This window comes from Calonectris borealis, chromosome 1, assembly GCF_964195595.1.
Source record: "Calonectris borealis chromosome 1, bCalBor7.hap1.2, whole genome shotgun sequence".
NCBI lineage: Eukaryota > Metazoa > Chordata > Aves > Procellariiformes > Procellariidae > Calonectris > Calonectris borealis.
This window is the reverse complement of record NC_134312.1, coordinates 145,147,071-145,168,374: the sequence shown is the minus strand read 5'-3', so window position 1 is coordinate 145,168,374 and position 21,304 is coordinate 145,147,071. Positions and strand designations below refer to the sequence as shown.

The window sequence follows — 21,304 nt, the reverse complement described above, 5'->3', positions numbered from 1 at the left end:
CATTTACTGTGATTCTTTTTTGGTTTGATAATCTTTTAACAACTGGCTGTGTTTTAATCTTAGTAAAGATGTAGCCTGTGGTAAAGTGATTTGCGTCTTCCACTTTTTCCAGAACAGTTGCCACAGAAGTTTGTAGCTCCATTGTCTGAAAAAAAATCAGCGTAATACGTACGTAGTTTTATTAGTTTCTCATTTGTCTGGCAGGCTGTCTTACTCTGTGAGATGTTTCATTCTTTTCAAGACAGCTTTACTTTACTTAGGCAGTTTTAAGACCTTGATTTTAGTTTTTAGATAAGTATGTGTCGTAGAAACCAGTACAAAATTAGTTTAAGGTAACACGTATTGCACTGTGGTCCCTTTGCCAGGGATGGTGCTGATGCTACTGCCAACTCAGTATTTCGTCTTACAAAGGGGAAACCCCAGCAGCTCAGGGTTATCCATTCTTATCTGCACTTCTCAGGATCCCATCTTGGTAAATCTTCCAAAATTACTATTCTGCATGATGCCACAGAAGTCAACTACACTGGAGATACCTCTCAAAATACTACATACGCATGTTCTTTGGATAAGGGAAGTTTTTTGGGCGAGACTGTGACCTGGTTTTGGCAAGTGTGTTTTTATTCTGTTGTCCTCCTTTAGTTGCTTGAGGGTCTGGATGAAATCCTGGCCTTTACAGAGTCAGAGCTGAAACTCACACTGGCGTATCTTGCTGTGTAAAAAGCCATGACGAAATATTAGCGGTGAAATGTATGTTGGGGCAGAATTTCCTTTCCAATGCCATCATTTCTACATTCTTCTGCTCAGGAGCCTACAAGTCTTGCTTGGCACCTTCTACCCACTCAGCACACCATAAACTGCAGGAAGCCCAGTCTTTAACACTTACTTAACAGAAGTCAAGTAAAGTGTTAGCAGGCAGACTGCTGGCTCGCCACCTGGACAGAAGAGAAGCATGCTTTTTCTCTTGCATTGCTTTGTGCTCCTCGTATTTTGCCCAATAAATTTGAAGTAAGATTATTCTTTAACAGCTAGACATTCAGACTATGTGCAGCAGCTGCAGACGCTGTATTATACATCTATCCTATAGAATGAGCATTTTTAGAACTTATGTAACTAGTGGGTCATTTCTGCGCCCTGTTGTATGAGAAATCATTGACTAAGGTTGTCATGTGCCTTACCACAGTGCATACATGCCACATAGACTATTCTGGGAGTCAAAGCATTACACACTGAGGGTCAGAATTGTGTTATCCTTGCTGAATTTCACCCTGCACGCCATACTTCAATACTAGTAGTGTTTTACAGAGGATGCCATCCATTGCCTAGAGGTTAGGGCAGTCAGCAGCCCCCGCTACACAATCAGCAGGACGGGAACATCGCTTTGCTGCCAGGTGGATGCCTTAACCAGGAAAACGGGATCATGGTCCATCTCTTTCTGTGAGCATCTCCCAAGGTCAGGCAGGGGCTGGGCTGGAGACTTTGAGACTATACATTCGAATTTAAAACACCTGAAGTCAACCTCTTGTTGACTCTCCATCCCACAAGAGGTGTATTTAAGCTAATCTTAGATGTCTAAAAAAATTAGAAGTCTAAGTCTGAGCCAGTAATGTTATGTTCCCACTGTAGTTAATAACAAGAAGGGTTATCAGAAGGCTATCAGACATCCAAGACAGGTTGAATGTCCCTCTGTGGGTGCCCATTTCTTCCTACCAACTGGAAAGGGTGACCAGCTCAGACAGACACAAAACTTTTAGATGCATGAACTGGAGCAGTGAGTCATGATCAAGATGTCCGTATCCCATCAGCACGCACACACAGGCAAAAGCGTGGCTGAGAAATCCCGCAGCTTTCTACAGCGCCCAACTGCAGTATTTCTGAAACCCACTGCAGATTTTAATAGCTGTCATCCATCGTAAAAATACATTTGCACCTCTTTTCGTTACTGTAGCGTGCTCTTTCTCTGGAGACGTGGTAGGTAACAGGACCAAACGCTCCTCCCCAGGTCAGTCTCAGCTGCCCGGTACCTGTCCTGGCTAACAGAGCTCCTTTGCGGTGCGCCCTTGCCCGGGCGGGGGTGACTCCTGGGGTGCCAAGCCCGCCCCTCCGGCCCTGCCCGGCGGGAGGGAGGGAGGGAGGCCGGGCGACGGGCGGCCCGGCGCCCCGCGCAGCGGCAGCGGGAGCAGCAGCATCAGGCGGCGGCGGGGCAGGTGCGGGCGCTTCCGCGTCGCGCTGCGAGGAGGAGGAGGAGGGAGGAGGAAGAGGAGGAGGAGGAGGAGGAGGAGGAGGCGGCAGCGGCGGCGGCGGCGAGGGCGGGCGGGCGGCGGGGCCGGCGGCCCCGAGCCTGGCCGGCGTGCCCGTGGGCGTGCTCCCCGGCGGGGAGGGCCGCCCGCAGCCCACACCCCCCGCCGCCGCTAACTTCGCCTCTTCGCGAAGAGCCGCTCTTCGGCAGCCAGAGGGTCGGCGGAGCCCCGGCGGTCCGGAGCCGGCCCCCGCGATGAAGGGCCGCCGGCGGTGGCGGTGGCGGGGGGAGCACCGCCGCTTCGCCGCGGTGCTGGTGCTGTACACGCTGCTGCTGCTCCTGCTGGTGCCCTATGCGTTAGACTACGGGGCCAGGCGGGGGCGGGCGGACGAGGAGCCGCTGCTGCGCCGCTGCCCCAGCCTGGAGGAGGCGCTGAGCGAGTGGGGCTGGGAGCAGCGACAGCCGCCGCTGGACGAGGAGGAGGAGGAGGAGGAGGAGGCGGGCGGCGGCAGCACGGCCGGGGCGGCGGGTAACGGCAGCGCGGCGGCGGGGAAGCGGCACATCTACCTGCACGCCACCTGGCGCACGGGCTCCTCCTTCCTGGGGGAGCTCTTCAACCAGCACCCCGACGTCTTCTACCTCTACGAGCCCATGTGGCACCTGTGGCAGGCCCTCTACCCGGGGGACGCGCTGAGCCTGCAGGGCGCCCTCCGCGACATGCTGCGCGCCCTCTTCCGATGCGACTTCTCTGTCCTGCGCCTCTACGCCGCCCCGCCCGGCCCCCGCGACCCGCTGGCCCCCGCCCCGCCCGCCGCCGTCAACCTCACCACGGCCGGCATCTTCGGCTGGCGGACCAACAAGGTGATCTGCTCGCCGCCGCTGTGCCCCGCCGCCCCGCGGCCCCGCCGGGAGATCGGCCTCGTCGACGGCGCCGCCTGCGAGGAGACGTGCCCGCCGCGGGCGCTGCGGGAGCTGGAGGCCGAGTGCCGCAAGTACCCGGTGGTGGTCATCAAGGACGTGCGGCTGCTGGAGCTGGGCGCCCTGCTGCCGCTGCTGCGGGAGCCCGGCCTCAACCTGCGGGTGGTGCAGCTCTTCCGCGACCCCCGCGCCGTCCACAACTCCCGCCTGAAGGCCAGGCAGGCGCTGCTGCGGGAGAGCATCCAGGTGCTGCGCAGCCGCCACCGCGCCGAGCCGCGGGGGCCGCCCCGCCACCAGCAGCAGCTCCTGCTGCCGCCCGGCCTGCTGGGCGGCGGGCGGGCGCCGCAGCCGCAGCACCGCGCCGAGTTCTTCCTCGGCGGCGCCCTGGAGGTGATCTGCCAGGCCTGGCTCCGCGACCTCCTCCTGGCCCGCCGCGCCCCGGCCTGGCTGCGCCGCCGCTACACGCAGCTGCGCTACGAGGACCTGGTGCGGGAGCCCCGCGCCCAGCTGCGCCGCCTGCTGCGCTTCGCCGGGCTGCCGGTGCCGCCCGACCTGGAGGCCTTCGTGCTCAACATGACCCGCGGCGCCGCCTACTCCTCCGACCGGCCCTTCCTCATCTCCGCCCGCGACGCGCGGGAGGCCATCCGCGCCTGGCGGGAGCGCCTCAGCCGCCAGCAGGTGCGGCAGGTGGAGGCCGCCTGCGGCGAGGCCATGAGCCTCCTCGCCTACCCCCTCAGCGGCGGCGACGCCCGGTAGCGCCCCCGCCCCGCGGCCGGCGGGGAGAGCCCGCCGCCGGGTGAGGGCCGCGGCCGGGGCCGGCAGCGCGGGGCCGGGCGGGGAGCCAAGCCTCAGACGGGCCGGAGGGCGGGCGCCGGGGCCCGGCTCTGCCCTGGCGGACTGCCCTGGCGGGAGGACGGGCGCTGTCGGGCAGAGCCGAGGGCGGGGATTCACAGCTGGCATGGCGGCGGCCGGCCGCTCGCCTCACGGGCCGGGCGCTCCGGCGGAGGGCAGCCCTGGCAGAAGCAAATCCGCCTCGCCTCAGGTGCCGGCAGCGCGGCGGGGTCCGGACCCCCCCCGCTTCCCGCCGTTGGCTTCGGTGGGGCGGTGTTTGCTCTGGGGACGGCGGCCACCCCACGCCGGGGTGTGCGGAGAGGGGACCGGGGGTGTTTTATTTAAGACAAGGGTTTGGTAAGAGGTGTCCTCTGGGCACGGCGTCAGTCTCGGGGCCCTTCTAACGTGAAACCGCCACCAGGTGCGAAGCACGGGCGTTCTTCCAAAAAAACCACATCGAAACTTAAATGAGGACTGTCGGCGAGGAACCGGGGGGCTTGGAAGGCGTTGCTGTGAGAGCATCACCTGTCCCGAGCGCCGAAGCGCGCTCGGCTCTGTCCTATCGCTGCTGAAACGCGCACGAGGGGCTTCTGAGAGGTTCGCCGCAGAGGTCAGTGCAGGCCCGGGCGGGCAGGAGGGTGCCTGCGGCCGGCCGGGGGGCTCTGCCGGGCTGGGCTCTGCCCCTGCGGGCTGCTGATGCTCTGGGGAGGGGGGCACCGGCTGAGGGAAGGGGAACTGCGTCCGACTCTGTCCATCGCTCGGAGCAGCGGGGTAAGCGGTCGTGCGGAGGGGGTAAGCATTCGCCCGCTTACGTGTTTCGAAGACGTTTGTGGCAGAAATCTTTGCTTTTCTAAAGGAATCTGTAATTCTTTTTAAAGTAGGAAATTTTTTTTAATATATTGATGTGGTTAGGTGGCGATACTCATGTGGGATACTCATGTGGGATGACTAATGCGTTTCTTGGGGACACGCGGAGAGGTGACTGTAACTGGAAGGCGAACACTCGATATTTCCATTTTGTTTTCTCACTTTTCTTCCCTTGCTTCCGGGCTGACCCATTGTGCCGTGCACAGGGTCCTCCTGGTCACATCCCTTCTGAACAATAACATCCTCTCAGCTGGCAACTCCTGGACAAAAGCAAATGTTTGCTAATGAGGCTAAGACAAATTAATCGCAAGGTTCCCAAATAAAAGCTTGTACTTAAAAAAAAAAGAAAAACCAAAAACTTAAGTTTCATTTTGGATTTTAAAATGCCATTTTCCTGTAGACATCCTGCAGCTTGTATGAGAACAGTGTGCGTGTGTGTGTGTGTATGTGCGAATACCACTTTTTTCTTTATTTCTTAATTTGGGGATAGAAAGTTCAGTTGTAATTTAGGGGCGCAATATTGTAACTCCTTAGAGACTGCTTTTTTGTCCATTACAGCCTGGCAGCATTTAAACGGCCCCACAAGAGTATACAGGGCTGCAGGGATGTTTACATGCAGTCCTCAAATACAAACTGAGAACATGAACTTCAAATTGAGGATAATCCAGGATCAGGAAGAAAGCTGTATTTATATTAAAGTGCTGGAAATAAAGGCGGTTCAAAGGCGTTACGTTATCTTGGAGGAAACATTTGAATTGCATTGTAGGTTTTCGTGCTCTGAATATTGTGCTGTAAAACATGTCAGTGAGTTAGGATGAACCTTCATTTGGTTTAGCTCTTTTTCTTCCTTGAGCCTCCCACCTGAGAGTACATCGGCACAAGAAGCAGGGTTCTTTCATTATCTGACAGGAAAAGGTAGTCATAAAAATGTTTTTGGGTAAATCTATCTATTTCGCTGTACCATGCTTCATACAATTCTGCATCCGTTGGTTTCTGCTTGAAGTAAAAATTACAGGGGCTTGTTTTGTGCTGCAACAACCTTTCATATTATCTAAGGGATGTTTTCTGTATTCTCTCACAGGCACCGTGAGAGCAAAATTTGTCTCTGGGTGTTCTAGTGATATTTAATAGTGGTATTTGTATAGATGGACAATACCTGTATCGATGCCTTGATAACCTGTGTTGGGTAACGTAATTTGGAAATCTTTTCTGGAAATACACCCAGCCTGACTTGTACTGACAGGTTTGGGAAGAAAGTAAGATATTCTTGCATGCCGAAAGATGATACGGTACTTATTTTCTTATGTTGGATGGGAGATGAAATCCAGTATATCTTGTTGATTTGTTTTCAGCAAGTTGCAGTCACAGATTTGTACGGTGCAACTGTTAAGCATTCGCTCACCTCGACAGGGAATCTCATCTTGTTTCAGGTGGTAAATGTCTTTCATAAGAAGTTTCTAGAAATCCACTCTTAGTTTCACTTATACCGGTTCATCATGATGAAGGAAGAGTGTTGCCATCTAGCTTAACTTGATGCTTATAGCTGGGCAGAAATACACTAATTGCAAATTATTTAGTATTTTCTGAAGCAGTTTCCATGTTTGACATAGATGCATTTTCTGTATCGAGAGTTACTTCTCTCAAGAGAAGTTGTTCACTAACACAATTGCTTTTTATTAGTGATTAATTCAATTTTTTTCTCACCCCAAGTTGTTCTTGTAGCCTTTTTTGTATACTGGGAAGAGGGCTCTGTTTGGCAAAGTGCAATTCCTGGTTTGCATTCAGGTTGCCCAAGTTCATAAGAAGACTCTAAAACAATCTACAGGGAATATCCAAAACTGAAAAAGGAGTAAGTAGCCCAGAGTGGGATCTTTGAGCAGGACGTGCAAGAGCATCTAAGACTGGGTGACAGTTGCTTAATGACTGATGTTGCGACGTGTGTGCTTCAGTCACTAGAAAGCTTTCTAAAATTCCCCTGCCTAAGTAGGACAACTAAGGCTCACCAACAAATGCATCCCATTTTTCTCTTCAAGGTGTTGCGATGCTGCCGGAAAGCATCGTTCAGGATGCTTACAGCATATATGTTGGCCTTGTAACCCATACCTTGAAGGAAAAAAAAAAAAGTACTGTCAAATGACAGTGTTGGTACTTACCTGAAAAGACAGAATCAGGTCTGATTAGGGCGACCAGCATGGACTTTCACTGGTCTTTGGAAGTAAGTAGAACCTGCTGAAAGCAGGACACCCATGGTTAAACCACATTTTGAGAGCAGCTGGACATTTGTGGCTTGGTCACCAGCTTTTTCACCGTTACTGGGCTCAACTGCGATTTTGAACTGAAGTCGCAGTTCTGCGGAATGATGTGGAAAACCAAACTAATCGCATCTTTCAGAGCAGAGGATGGCATGATAAGCAAGGGAATGATAAACACGTTTTATAACTGAGCTGAACTTGGCAGGCTTAGAATCGGGGAGCAGGACTGAGCCACAGCGTTTTAGTAGTTCAGACTGAGATTTGGGAAAAATACCTACTTGTGCTACATTACATATAATGAATTAACAACTTTAATATATTAAAAAGTCATAGTGGGAAATGGGAAAAAAACTGACAAATGCTCACAAGACTTATTTCTATCGTCTGTTTTTACTTAACTTTGGTCATCATGTGTTTGCCTTGAGGGAGGTAGAAACTTGAGTACTCTAATTGTACGTAAAAGGCTGTGACATTTCGACGCTGGAATTGTTAATTGCTCTCTTACAACATTATATCTGTATTTAAATTGTTGCTTTTGGTGAGACAACTGTAGCGACGTACTTGTGAGAAATGCTTCAAGTCCAGGGTCAAGAAATGCTTAGCCCCTGCATTACTTGCTCCCCCTAGAACATTACTGATGGAGTCCTTGTAGATACCCACGGTATGTACTCACATACCTCAGATGCAATAGAAACAGTTCAGTAGCTCTCCCAGTTGCGGTATCCTCTGAGAAGTGTTACACGGTCGTGAAGTTACCTATTTAACAACTTCAGTATTGCATGGGTCCTTTTAGTTCCCCCTCTGCCCCATCAGTCTGCGCATCAAGAAAAGTTCTGAGTTTCTACATAAAATTCTCAATATTACCACTTTCAGTAAGCCCAATGATAAAAAAGAGTGTAGAATTTCTGGGTTTATTATGGTAATGCAATTAAACAACATTTCAGTGAAGAACTGAGCTCCTGAAAGACTGTGAGTGCCAACAAGCCTGACAGCACATTCCGTTCCTTTCTTGAACACGAAGAGTTGCCACTGAGACTCTCTGATGGTATCTGGAGTACAGGGACAGTAAGTACGGTGCATGTCACTTCTCAGAATCGCCCTGCAATCCATGCAGCACTGGGACTATCTTAGATGCTTATTTTGCCATTCCTATTTAACTTGACATGACACCTACCACTGTGGAGAAGGATATGGGGAGAACAAGATGGTCAAAGCAAATCGTGCACTAGTGGAAGTTTTCAGCGCCTCGCTGGCTACTTGCACGCGAGTGAGGGGCCAGGAGCTGGATTGTCCTTCTCTTGACTGCGATTTAAAGAGAGGAATGTGAAATCCAAACTCGTTAAGGTGGTGGTTTTCAGTGACTGAGGGACCTGTTGCTCGTGGCTGAGGCGTACCTTTGGCAGTCTCGGCGCCGGGCAAACGGCTGGAAGCTGATCCATGTTTTAGTACTTGGAGCGTGTCTGGGTATTGAGTCCCGGGAAATTCTTGCTTCCAGCACCGAGGCGTTAAGCTCTGCTGCCGATCTACGGCACCTGCAGTGCCATTTCTTGGTGCTGGTAAATGGGAATCGGGTCTTTCCCCGGCGCTTCCACATTTGTCACCTTGTTTCCAAATTGAACTTTGCCAAACTTCAACTGTACGTAGGCCAAAATTTTTCATCTTGGGCTTAAGGTTTAAATCTCTTTGGGAAACTTCAGTCAAAACAGTGTATGTTCTTTTGAACCCAGGGTTACATTGTGGTGGGGTTTTGCCTATGTTCAATACTCTCGGAGATGTTTCTTTGAAATCCTTTGTCACTTCAGTGCTTTGGGACAGGAACTCCAATTCGGGTAGGGGAAATGACCTCTGTATAGAGGATGCCTGCCGTGTTTTGTTTTTACCTCTGCCTTCTGTTCTGATTTGGCCAAATATATTAATGTTTGTAAAAAACGGATAGCATGTGCTCAGCAAAAGTGGTTTTGGTATGTGCGTGTATCTTTATTTTATACCAAATAAAATCTGCGTTTTATCTTCAGTGAGCATGCTCAAACCTCTTTCTTTCCCACAGAAAAGCTCAGTGTGGTGTAGGACATACAGCAGTGGGAATCAAAGCCACGTAACTACGGCTGGGGCTGCGGTGCTGGGGCTGAACAGGGAGGAGTCTGACATTCCTGCGCTCCCGCTGGTGCCTTCTCCTCTAGCCCCTCTTGCCCCGTTGCTGGTAGTCCTAAGGAAGACTCCCGAATCCAGCGTTCAGCTTTCAGTGCTTAATAATGGAAAGGACTATAGGTGAGAAGGGGAAGACATTGCTGACGGATGGGGTAAACACGAGGGGGCAGGGGAATGGAATTGCCTCTGAGTTGTAGAGAGCGGGATTTGTTGGGCAAAGGGTTTGGGTGTGAGGGATGAGGGACTGGGACTTGGTGAGAAGGGGCAGCTGGAAGCTGTGACTGGTTTAATTGGAACAGGCAGCTAGGAGCATGCGGGAGGAAAGGAAGGGACACGGAGAGAACACGCTGGGAGGAAAAGTAGGGACCAAGGGCTGGGCTGCAGTGAGATGCTGGGAATTGCCCCGAGAACATTGTTCGGAGGAGGTGGAGGGGGAGAGTTCAGGGGGATGGAGAGCAGGGTGGGGCCGAATCATAGAGGGAAAACTGGGAGTTCTTCAAAGTCAGGTCTTCCCACTTCTCTTTTCAAATGGCGGTGCAGACAACTGGCAGCCCCCTCCGGTGGAGTGCTGGTCCACACACCAACGGTGACTTGCCGTCTGCTATCCCTTTCTCAGCCCATACAAACACATTTCTCCTGCAAACCAGACTCCTCTCTTCCCCTCTGCATAAGGAATTTAATAACTGCCCCACAGCTCTCCTAGCAGCATTGGGGTGGGAGGCATGGGAAGAAGGGCTCTCCTGCAAAACTGAGGTGGTAGAGCTTAAGCTTGTAAAAAGGGAGTCTTCCCCCACCTCCTGGTACTGTCAGGCTCAGCTTGTGAGTGCAAGAGGTGATGCGAGAGCTGTCTCATCCAGCTGCCTTTGCCTGAGGTGCATTTGGGAGTGCCTTTGCGGTCCCTTCTGCAGTGGGCATTACCACCAGCCGCCAGAACAGAGGGCTCTGGAGGAGGCCCTTGTCCGTGTCCTTGGTTCAAGTGACAGATGTTTGCACACTGGATTTAAAAGTCCCAGTTCTAGCAGTGACTCACGTGTATATCACTGACATCTATTGTTTTCAGCGTGAGCTTTTTAAAAAATGCCAGGAAACCTCTTGTATGCGCACACTGTTACAGAGACCTTCGAAGTCTGTGCTGCAAAGTCAAGCACTGAAGGGTATCATCTGCTGCCTCCCCTTTCGTGCCCCCGACAGTCATCTATCACAGGTGGCTGGTTTTTCTCCTCTGCAGCACTTGGTCCATGCACAAGGTTAGACCCATCTGGGGCAGGAACGCATCATGCCACGCATCTGGCACCGTGAGCATTGCAAGTTAGAAAGGGCGCAGGAATCTGTTAGGAGACTGAAGGAGGAGATAGGATGGGGGCAGTGTCTCATGGTTGAGGTATTCAAAAGCTCTCAGAGGAACTGGACTCAGTCCCTGGCGCCAGACTATCTGTGAGATGTTAGACAAATAATTTCGCTTTTCTGAAGAGGCCAAGTCCGAATCGAGCTGCCAGATGCCGAGTGACGCATTTGGTATGCTGGAGTTGGCTTTGCAGAACTGCTGTAGCAGCAGCCAGTGTGTGGGTGTGCCTGGTCGGGGAGCACTGGTGGCTCATGGGGGGACTCCGAACCCCTGAGCGAGCTAGTTGTGAAAAGGGCAAATGTACAGTGGCATTAATGCGTTCTTTCTCCTAGTTGCCCAAGTCCCAAGGGGATGAATTCAGATTTTTAATAGGTAGAGAGAAATGTCAAGTGAAATAACAGCCTTCTGTCTTGGAGAAGACTGAGCTGTGTGGTTTATTTAGCCTCGAACTCAAGGTTGAAAGAGGACAGCGGTGCGCAGCAGCGTGAGTAGCAGTGTGGGAGAGAGGTAATCAAGCCATGGACAATACTGGCATAGAAACAGATGTCTGAACATGAGCAATGAATCACTTCAGCCTGGAAGTTGGGAGAAGTTTTTCTTTAACCATGAGAACAGCGTGCCCTCAAGCAGGAAGGGAGGGAAAAAACACAACTCATTTTAAGAGGCAACTCCATTAATTTAGAAATAGAAAGGAACTGATATGGTAGACAACCATGTTACAGTAAGAGATGAAGCTATGTGATCCAGGAGCCCCATGGTCTGTGGAAAGTTCTGTACAGAGTGCTGAAGTCTTCTGAAAAATTAGCTTTACTGCACAAAAAGACCCGAGCCCCCGGTGTAAAGATGCTTTGCACATTTTGTTTGTGCTCTGTGGAAAGGAGGCAATGCTGACCTTCACGGAAATGTTGTAAAATAGTTTGTTCTGGAGTACTCTGCAATATGTTAATGTCTCATAACATTTCCTAGGAGGAAATCTGGTAGCTCTGTCTCTGCCAGGATTTGAATAAAATATATTAGAGCTGTACAATAAATCAAGAGGAGAGCAAACCCCCCCACCATTAACTCAGTAATTTTTGCCCTGTTTTTTTGAGAAGACAGGAGCTGAGGGGCAAGGAAAGGCGGCGTGTGTTTGTGTAAGCAAAAGCTGCGTGGCTGTTCACTTGCCATGGGTAGAAATCCCAGCTGTGTAGGGTGTGGGGCCGTACAGCCCTAACACTACCCTAGCTGTGGATGAGCTGTCTTTAATGTTTTGCCATAGATCTGTGAAGTGATTAGCCCCTGTTTATTTATGCACACGCATGAAACAGTATTAGTTTCAGGTGTGCTCTGGATAGCAGTTAAAGCGCAGCAAAGATGTAAGTGCACTTGTTAAAATAATGGGAGAGGGCTAAGTACAGCAGAGGCCTCTCTGATGGCAGTTTGGGAAACCTTTCCTCGGCTTTTCACAATCATTTCAGCTGCTGCTTGAGCAGGGGTGACTTGGGTGAATGGTTGTGTTCTCCCCCCCTTTTTTTTTCCTAAAACCAGTTTAAGAACAATTGGTGATACCTAGCTTTCTCTCAAACGGATTTAAAGACAATAGGACGGGACATTTGTCACCTGTCCCAAGCTGTTCTTAAAATCATTAGGGATGGAGACTTCCCATCCTCCAGCAGCCATTTACTCCATTATGTCAGTACATCCACTGTTAAAAACTGCTCTCAATCATCTATCTGAATCATCCTTGATTCAGTTTAAGCCTGTTACTTCTCTTATTGGATGCGGAAAACAGCCTGCTACCATTTCTCTGTGCTAACTTGGTCTTATCACAAGCATGTAATTATGTTTCTTTTTTACACAACAAGAAGAAAGCCCAACTAACCAGCTTTCAGGCCGATTAGTTTCCAGTTCAGGTCTCAATTTTACGATTCTTGTTTTGATAAAGCACTTTTTGGTTCGTTCATCCTTTCATATTGAGCAACTTCCATACTCCACCTGACTCAAGCCCCAGTTCTGCCTTGATGCCACCAGAGCAGATAACCAGATAAATATTTCAGTCATTTATATAACCTCAATTTCTTGCATGAAAAGAGGTGCTTTTGCTTACCTGAGACTTGGTCTTGGCTGTTCACAAGGGTTTTTGTATCTAAGCTGTGGAAACTGATAGAAAGCAGGACCCAGCCTCGAGCTGCTTTCTGACCAAGTGAGTTACAGCTGGTTATACGCTGCAGCAAATGAGGAGTCACTTCAGTATGAATTTCATTTTGCACCTTAAATTGTAAATTGGAAACCATATCTTCCTATTGATTCTCAGTAAATTCTTAGTAAACTATTTGTGTTAGATGGCTCTTCTAAGAACTTACAATTAAAGCAGTTACATTCAGACTGGAGGTAGCTAGCCAGTATTTCTTAAACCTTGTTCCTCAATGGGAAAGGAATTAAAATCTTGACAAGTGATATAGGTTATGTATAGCTGCCTTGATACTTCTGCACTGGAAAATGGCCATCCTCTGCTTTTAGCTCTCCACTCCATTGTAGGTTAACATGTTGCCTCTAAATTGGTAATGCTAACCTTGACGGAAATAGGTAGTAAGCAGTTTTAAGACTGAATAAACTCGACTTATTTCTAAACTGAGTTTCAGGTTGCTTGGAGCTGTCGAAGTGTGTCCGGTCATGCCTGTACCTACAGCTCCACGATTCCTGCCAGGAGGAATTCCAGCCCTGAGACACTGAGCTCCCCGGGGCTGCCCCTGGAGCACCCCTCAGCGGGTGGAGGCAGAGAGTGAAACCCCTTTACTGGCTACAGAGCAGGTGGGTGATGCCCCATCCTCATGGCAAAAATCCCGCCCTTCTGAAGAGTTAGGCTGTGCCTTTAATAAAGTTTATTTTAAAAACTTTACTATCACATGGGAGAGGAAGGTCCAAGGATAAGTGGGAGAGAAGTCTCCTGTGATCTGTTACAGAGCAGCTAGGATAATTTTGAGGTAGACATTTAATTAATATAACTTTTTCATCTTCTGACGATGCTTTGATCTGGGGAATGCAGAAGCAGTATAGGGCCCTACAGAGTAATTCCCGAGACTTATTGCTGAATGTCTGCAGGGCTTCGTCACTGCTCTACCCATGAAATGTTCATTCCCTACGGAGTGGTTTTAAACCAGTAAAGGTAAAAACTATCTAGGGAAGGTGATAGTTACTCCTTAAAATAAACCAGCTGTAGTACTAGAAGCATCTAACAGTGAGCAGTAATTTGAATACCTGTAATGGCATAAGTGCAATTAATACAGAGCAACGCTTACAGCCTTTGGACAGTCAGGTTTTGGAATAACTGCCAAAAGGTAAAATTAGGTTGATTATTGTAACCAAGTGCTTACATACATGCATAGTATTACCCTCCAAACAAAGTGTGAACTTCTACAAGAAAAAAATGCACATCCATCTTTGCAAATTTTCTTGGATAAAGGCCCAGGATGGACCACATTCCTTTTTAGAAGCATTTTTTTTTCTTACTGCTGCCTCTGCCCCACGCAGCTGTCGATAGCTTTAGTAACCTGAGGGTGGTTTTGTTTACATTTGCCCATAACATTGTAACAGCTAATTCCTTCCTAGTGAAGGGAGAACTACAGGAGAAGTTTGATGGTGTTCCCTTCTCCTCCCTTTCTAAATACCAATAGCCAGGGTAAATCCTGTTTTGTCCTGTTTATTTTTGCAGTATTTTTGCATTTTTACCAACATGCGCGTTGCTCATGCCCGAGGAGACTTTCTCCCATGGTCTATTAGACAAAACCGCACCTGCGCACCCCTGGGCTCTCCTGCCTTTTACTGCCTTAAACCGCTCAACGCTGCTGCTTCTGTGGGGCTGAAACCCAAATTCCTACTGTTGGCCGAAAAGCCCGACCAACAGGTGCGTACACCTGAAATTCCACTCTGTGGATAACCCAGCCGGCACTTGGTTCCTCAAGGTCTGGGTAGCGAGGGACCCGGCCGGGAGCAGGCGGCTGGAGCTCCGCAGCCGCATCCAACCCCGCAGCGGCCGGCCGCGCCGGCGCCCCGGGAGGAGGTGCCTCCCCCACCCCGGAGCGCACCAGGAAAGCTCCTACCCGGCACAACTCCCGCTTGCCGTTTTAAAACCCACCCTCGCCACACAAGACGCGCTCACCGGTACAATAGGAGAGAAACAATTTTCTGTACAGGATGACTAGCGTACAGTGAGAGGTGGGCTAAGCGTGGAGAAGCGCTCTCTCCGCCTTTTCGTATAAAGGCTAAAAGCACTGCCGGAAAGACGAGGCTGGAGTTTCTACGGAAAGACGAGGCTGGAGTTTCTACGGAAAGACAGGCGCGTTTCAGTACTGCGGTTGGTGTTGAGAATTTCATGCCATAAACCAAGTTTCTGTCCATAGCTGGGGCATGTGTTTAATCACTCACCCTTTCTAGACTAAAGCATGTTTTCAAGATAGCTGTAGTCTTACCTCAGGTTATGCCTCCATTTTTTAGATTGTATGTAATCATTTAATATTCAAATACTATTTCTTGTCCCATAACAAGAGAGCAGACTTGGTTTTGTTTAAGATTTTTAATAGAGGTGGATTTGATAATTTTAGTTCATTGATCAGATAGCTTAGAACACATAATGTATTTAGAAAAAGTCACATTTTCAAGCATTATGCTACACAAAACTGAATGCAGGCTGTCACTTTTTTTTCTTCTTAAAAAAAAAAGAAAAGAAAACGTCTCCTAACTTCAAAAACACACATGGCCTATGTTACTTGAAGTGCTTTGCAGAAATCACTTTGTCTTGGAGTGTGGATTAGTTTAGCAGGAACAATTTTTACTTCATGAATCCACCCTTGGTTAGGGAAAATAGGAGGTAAATGGATTAACAAAATTGAGTTTCTTTGAGAATACTGAACTCAGTCGTATCAAAGGTGTGTTAATCTTGGAACAGAAGCTATGTTAGGTTGTTTGTTAGATTGATAAAGACTTAAACATCCTTTATTGATTATATTTAAGAATACACAGAATGGCTGGGGTAAAGAAAGACAGGGTGCAGAACGTCTGTAGCTCTTCAAGCACAGTTTAATTCTGACCACCATCTCCTACCATTATTTCCACTCCTCCCTTGTTTGATCCAGTTCAAATATTCAGCTGATGTTAGCATACTGAAACTTTACGGAGTACCCTTAAAAAGCTTATTTTTAGAGGGAAGCTCCCACATTTTTGAGGAAAACATATTGCAAAAGCAAAAGAAAAATGGTTTATTTGGATTGAACAAAAAAGTTGAAAACAAGTAGCATTAAAAGCATCCATTCTTGGGCCTCCCGAACAAAGGGGCTCTGTAGTTGTAAGCAGGAAATAGCTGTAATTTTCTTAGAGCTCAGTTTTCCAAGATAGCACTTGGTAATGTTGAAGAAGAGTCCCTTTCTCATTAAATAATAACAGTTCTGAACTTCATAACTTACCTGATTACAAGCTTTCCTGTCTTCCTACAGATGCTAAAACCTACTTGTTACTGTAAAACCCGATATGCTTCTCCCTTGCAGGCTCACTGCAGAGCTTCCCTTCTTGACCGCAGGATGAACTTCAGCGCAGGGGGCAGTTTGCTCTCACTGAAAGCAGAGGGAGGGACTGCGCCGCCTTGTCAGCGAGCACAGGCTTTGCGTGTTCGGTATGATAGTGAACTAGTAAAGTCACGCTCCCAAATGTAGGGCACCTACCCACTTCAGCCAAACTGAAGTGATGCTGCCATCAAAAAATAAAGAAGTGCATGCAAAGTACAGCAAAGCCCTCAGATGGTGTCACTGGGAAGACGACGACCGTCCCTGCTCAAAGAAGGTCACGCTGTGAGCAGAAGCCTTGCCAACAATTTCATAAGCTACCAAGAAGCGCCCATGTCTTCAGTCGTCTTATGGAGAAAGTGCAAGGTATGGGGGAAATACTCATCCTGAGGTGTAAGTTCCTGTTTTCATTAAGCTGAAAAAATAATCCCAGTGCTATCTGGTCACTACAGTAATAAATTCCGCAATTTGTATGCAACTAGTATGGTTTTGGTGTAAAATGCATGATAAGATAATGCAAGATAAGTAAGACTGTCCACTGGTATCTTACACTGGAATTACCATTCTGCCAGGCTCCACCTCACGTCCTCTCCGAGGACAGGCAAAGCCCCCCGCGCATCGCTGCTTGGGACAGTCCCACCGAGCAGCTTCTGCACCGGACCCTCAACCCCCCAGCCCGGGGTCTGTGCAGGTACAGCAGAGGGGTTAACACAAGGGGTCTGTTTCCAGCATTCACCTCTTTTATTGCCAAACTCAGACTAGCTCACTGTGCGTGTATGAGGGGAAAAACCTCACAGCAGTGGTCCCTGACTCAGGCTGTCGGGACACGCCTAGGGAAGGCAATGCCACGGAATACCTCCTTAGTCCTCCCCCAACTCCTTGCTGTTCGGGGAGTGCCTGAGGCAGAGGCCAGGTTTGGATCATGTTGAATGACTGTCGGTGCAACTGGTCTTGTCGGAAAGGCTGACTTTTGAACCTGTTGATATGCTTTTGAACGCGCAGCCTGTTCACTATTTGCTTAGGGTAACAACATTGCTTTTGGTTTTGATTTGCTGCTTCGTGTCAGCAGGTACCCTCCTTTGTTTTAGTAACAGGTGAATCACCATTCCCTGTTCTCCTTTGCCATACCATTTTTAATTTCACAAACCTCAGATCTTCCTTTGCCATCTCTTCCACCCAACTGAAACAACCCAAGTGTTTACTCATCCCATGATATTTGCACGGTAATTCTGGTTACCTTTTTGCCCTGCTCTGTACCTTTTCAGGTTTTCTTATGTCCTTTCAAAGGTGACCAAAGCTACATGGGATGCTGATAGCAGGGACACATGGGCGATTTATAGAGTAACAGTTTTTTGATTTTGATTTTGGATCCCAACATTGTTTACCTTTTAAATCATTCCTGCTATCTTCTGAACACTAACCAGAATGATTCCAAGCTCTTTCTTACGAGGAGACAGCTATTTTACAGGCCATTGCACTTGTATAGTTGGAGGTGCTTTTCACTAAGCACATTTTACAGTCAACCGTGGGTTCCATAATCCTGGGTAACTGAGTATCCCGCACGTTTTTCACTTTCCTACTCACTCCCTTCTCCAGATCCAGCAGCACAAACCTCTGGACGACATTGCTAGCAACTTCTCTCCATTGTGAAAACTAGTGACAAGATAAGAAACAGAAGCAAGAATAAATGGTCACATACTAATCCTGATAGATTCCTCTTCCTACAGTGACTAAGACAGCATGAGCTAAGACTTTTTGCTAACGGACTTTCCAAATATCTTCTTATAAATGAAGTGTACCATCCTTTGTCTGCGTGATCATTTATTCTTCTTTCTAGGAACAGAGTTAGAATTTACAACTCCTCTTTATCACAGCCATATTGACATAAATCTATGTTTTATTGCTATATATAACAATGTTTACTTTTAGTTGTAGCTTGCAGCCCTTCATCAAATAAAAAGGGTATCGGCGCAACTGTTGGATGCTCCCAGGTAGGAATCATTAATTGTGTTTTGAGGAAGGGAACTCCAAATCAATTCTGTACTGTGAGAAGAGGGTTGAGTTGCTAGCTTTGTCTTGAGGAAAAACCTGCCGATATCAGCTCTTTTAACTTCTGAGCTGAAATAGGGAGTTTATACATGTGTGTCAAGCCACAGTAAGTTTTACACTATTATTAATCAAATAGGAAGAGGTGACATATTTCTGACTTGACTACAGATGACAAATATGATCATTTGTTCTAGCACAGCTGAACTCCACAAAAGCTACCAACACCGTGTGCCGCCGGCTTCCCAGTGACTCCAAGGTCTCTGTGAAATAAGGGAGTACTAAGAAGAAATGGAAGGATGAAGTACTTTGCTGACCTAGGACGGTATCACCATGCTCATACCTAATCGGAGAGTTGTTGACAGAGCAGGAGCTGCAAGCTGCACTAGCATTTCTTCTCTTTAGAAAGGAATGTGTGGATGAGGCCTTAATCAGCACACTCAAACAAAGCTGAAATTACTGCAATATCTCGTCCACGCAATTGAATGTTTAGCTAAGTATGTACACAAATCAGCCAGTGGCAGAAAGCCCAGCAGGTGTTTCTGTTCCCCCTCTGTCCCCACAGCATGGAGAGCTTTCACAATATTTCGCTTTTTCTCTCTTCCCCACCCACTGTTGTAGTTAAACGATAATCCCTTGCCATTTAACCTCATTAGGATACTGAACTCCCAAACTAGGGCTCAGAGCACCTGCACGCCATTGTTGCGCTAATTGCTTAAGACCAAAAAACTGAGCCCTGAAACTGCAGAGAGTTGCTGTCCTCCTTAAATCCTCACAGCTTAAACTGCAAATATTGGAAAGATTGTTGTTGCTGTAACTATCAACACTATGAAGAGGATGTATCAGGGGATACAGTATTATATTCTAGTTCTACTGAACCTCTGCTTACAGTAATTACTTCAGCGTTGTTAAAGACATTTGATGCAGTAGCACCCAATTTCTTGCACACAAGAGGTAAACACATCTCTGGGAAGGACTTACTGTACATTATGGCTCTCCCAACACAGCGCTTGGCCCACCCCCAGCTTGAACCTCCCACACCACACAGGCTTTAGGTGCTTCGACAATAAGGGAACAGAAGTCACCAAAAGTTTTGGACAGAACACCTACCACAGCAGTCCTGGTCAGGACAGCATGATACGCTTTGGGTGCCTAGTGCGTTTTTATGTTTGAAGTAACCTTAAGGCACCTCCTGCAACCTTACTGATGTGTTCGTATCTTAAATGACAAGAGGTTAAGAGTTCTGAGAATGGTAGACTGATGAAAATCAGGTAAAATGCTGCTTCTAATTTTCTGCTTTATGAACAGACCAGAACTAATACACAGTAATGCACATCCTCTAACTGCAAAGGAAAGGCACGGCAGCCCATCTCCCTTAAAGGAAGGAAGTGAATTTGGGACATGCTTAGATGGCTTACGTTCTCCCTGCTCCACTGAAACCAGCTATGGGTCATATCCCTTTCTTTACTTCCGATATCCCAAACTAAAATCAGACAAACTTACCTCACGTGACCCCTTGTGCTGGAAGCTGTTATTTCCCAACAACTCTTACTAATCGGCTGTTATGATCCAGAAGAGTATCTTCTGGTATTCTGCTTTCTGGTATTAATCTGTGTCTACGTCAAGGCATTCAGCCAGGCAATTTAGGAGTGAAATTCAGAAGCAGACAGTGGATGATAGCTTCCTTGATTAAAATAAAATCTGGAACTAAAATTCATGAATATGTCATAACATGGGACTGCACGACCTACTTCTCCCTGCGTCTGTAATAACAACTTCAGAGATTTCACTAGTTAAAAAATAAATCCAATCTATTTCTCATAGCCTGAAGTTAAATATTTTAACATTGCAGCAAACCCCTTTTAAGTTTGAGCATTCCCTTTTTCTGAGGGAATGCAAATCTGTTTTTTTCCAAATGAAAGTGGGAAAGTGACCTTTAAGTGCAGTATTTCAAATTATTACTATAAAATTAACCAAACTTGCATAAGCTAGCAACGTAGCATAGCTTTGAAATTGTGCTCAGGCACAAAAGTGAAGTCTGACTATTCTGCCCCCATTTTTTAAAAAAAATACATATCAAATGTGTTTATATGGGATGCTTTCAAGCTCCGAAAGGTTAAAAAAATGCAGGAATCTAGGGGCATCAGAAAATTAAATGAAAAAGCATTATGTTAACAAAAGCTAGAACTAACCCAAACATTTTTAATTTTCCCAGAATGAAGATTGCTTCTCATTTGCATGCGCCAATATAAATCCTTTCTGACTCTGTACTTTGGTATACGAACTTGGGAGGGGCACGGGCTTCATCCATACCAGCACAACCAGGTATTCAAAAAGCCAGGGCTTCTCTCCCTCCATGCAGAGACCTTTCTACACCACCAAGTTCCCTGATGTAGACAGTGCAGGCAACCTACAAAGTCCTTTATCCTGGTGTAAATTATTACGAGCTGTCTTTCCCAGTTAAGTTTCAGTCCCTAGTTAGAGCTTCAAACGCAATGGCATTTCGGAAGTCTGCAAGTCCATGTAGGTTGGTGCAAAATAGATGATGATCAAGAAAGTAGCACGGGATAAAGGTGTCTTGGATAAAGCATCCAAACCAGATAGATCATTTTATTACCTGAATATCTGAACCGATTCTGGTACTTTATCACAACTGTTTAATTTCCATAGCAAAGCTTGTATAAATTGCGGGTATCAAATGAAGATATGGAATTTCATTTGAGTCTGCAGCACAGATTCAAATATGATCGGCCAAACATTTACAGCCTGTTTGTATGTATGCACATATTGTAAGGCACCTCCATATTTATCAGACTGATGTTACCCTAAAACTACTTTCAAAATTACTAAAGGCTTTTTAGATTCAAGAAAACATAGTAATGATGCGCAATTATTTTTTTTAAAAATTATTCAGTTACTTGCCTTGCTCTGGAGTAGAAGCAAGTCAGTGCTTCCCTGTGAAAGCCTTTGATTTTTTCATCAATTAGGATGGAGGTAGCTTAATTACTTTTGCATTATCTCATTGCCTTTATTTTAGAATAAGGTATGCAGAAGTCCACAAAACTTCTCAGCATTTAGGACTGCAAGATTAAGAGTAACAATTGTTTACAGTGCTGTTCCCACAGTA

General features: G+C 47.6%; 1 protein-coding gene across 9 annotated transcripts; it reads left to right on the top strand.

The window, feature by feature from the left end:
* The first annotated feature begins 2,306 nt into the window (after window positions 1-2,306).
* CHST7 (carbohydrate sulfotransferase 7) lies at window positions 2,307-20,419 on the top strand. Of its 9 annotated transcripts, none has more exons than XM_075134603.1 (5): window positions 2,307-13,387; window positions 16,117-16,497; window positions 16,704-16,822; window positions 18,061-18,122; window positions 18,380-20,419. In XM_075134603.1, the coding sequence occupies exon 1, from the start codon at window positions 2,492-2,494 to the stop codon at window positions 3,908-3,910; it is 1,419 nt and encodes a 472-aa protein (XP_074990704.1). In that variant the 5' UTR covers window positions 2,307-2,491; the 3' UTR covers window positions 3,911-13,387; window positions 16,117-16,497; window positions 16,704-16,822; window positions 18,061-18,122; window positions 18,380-20,419. The 9 variants fall into 9 exon arrangements, 8 of the variants coding, with proteins under 8 accessions (XP_074990704.1, XP_074990685.1, XP_074990734.1 ...); XM_075134584.1 differs by having other exon boundaries at window positions 18,375-20,419; XM_075134633.1 differs by lacking the exon at window positions 16,704-16,822.
* Window positions 20,420-21,304: the final 885 nt, after the last annotated feature.

Excerpts from the sequence above, each read along its gene's own strand:
- CHST7 (XM_075134633.1), top strand. The coding sequence starts at position 2,492 with ATGAAGGGCCGCCGGCGGTGGCGGTGGCGGGGGGAGCACCGCCGCTTC.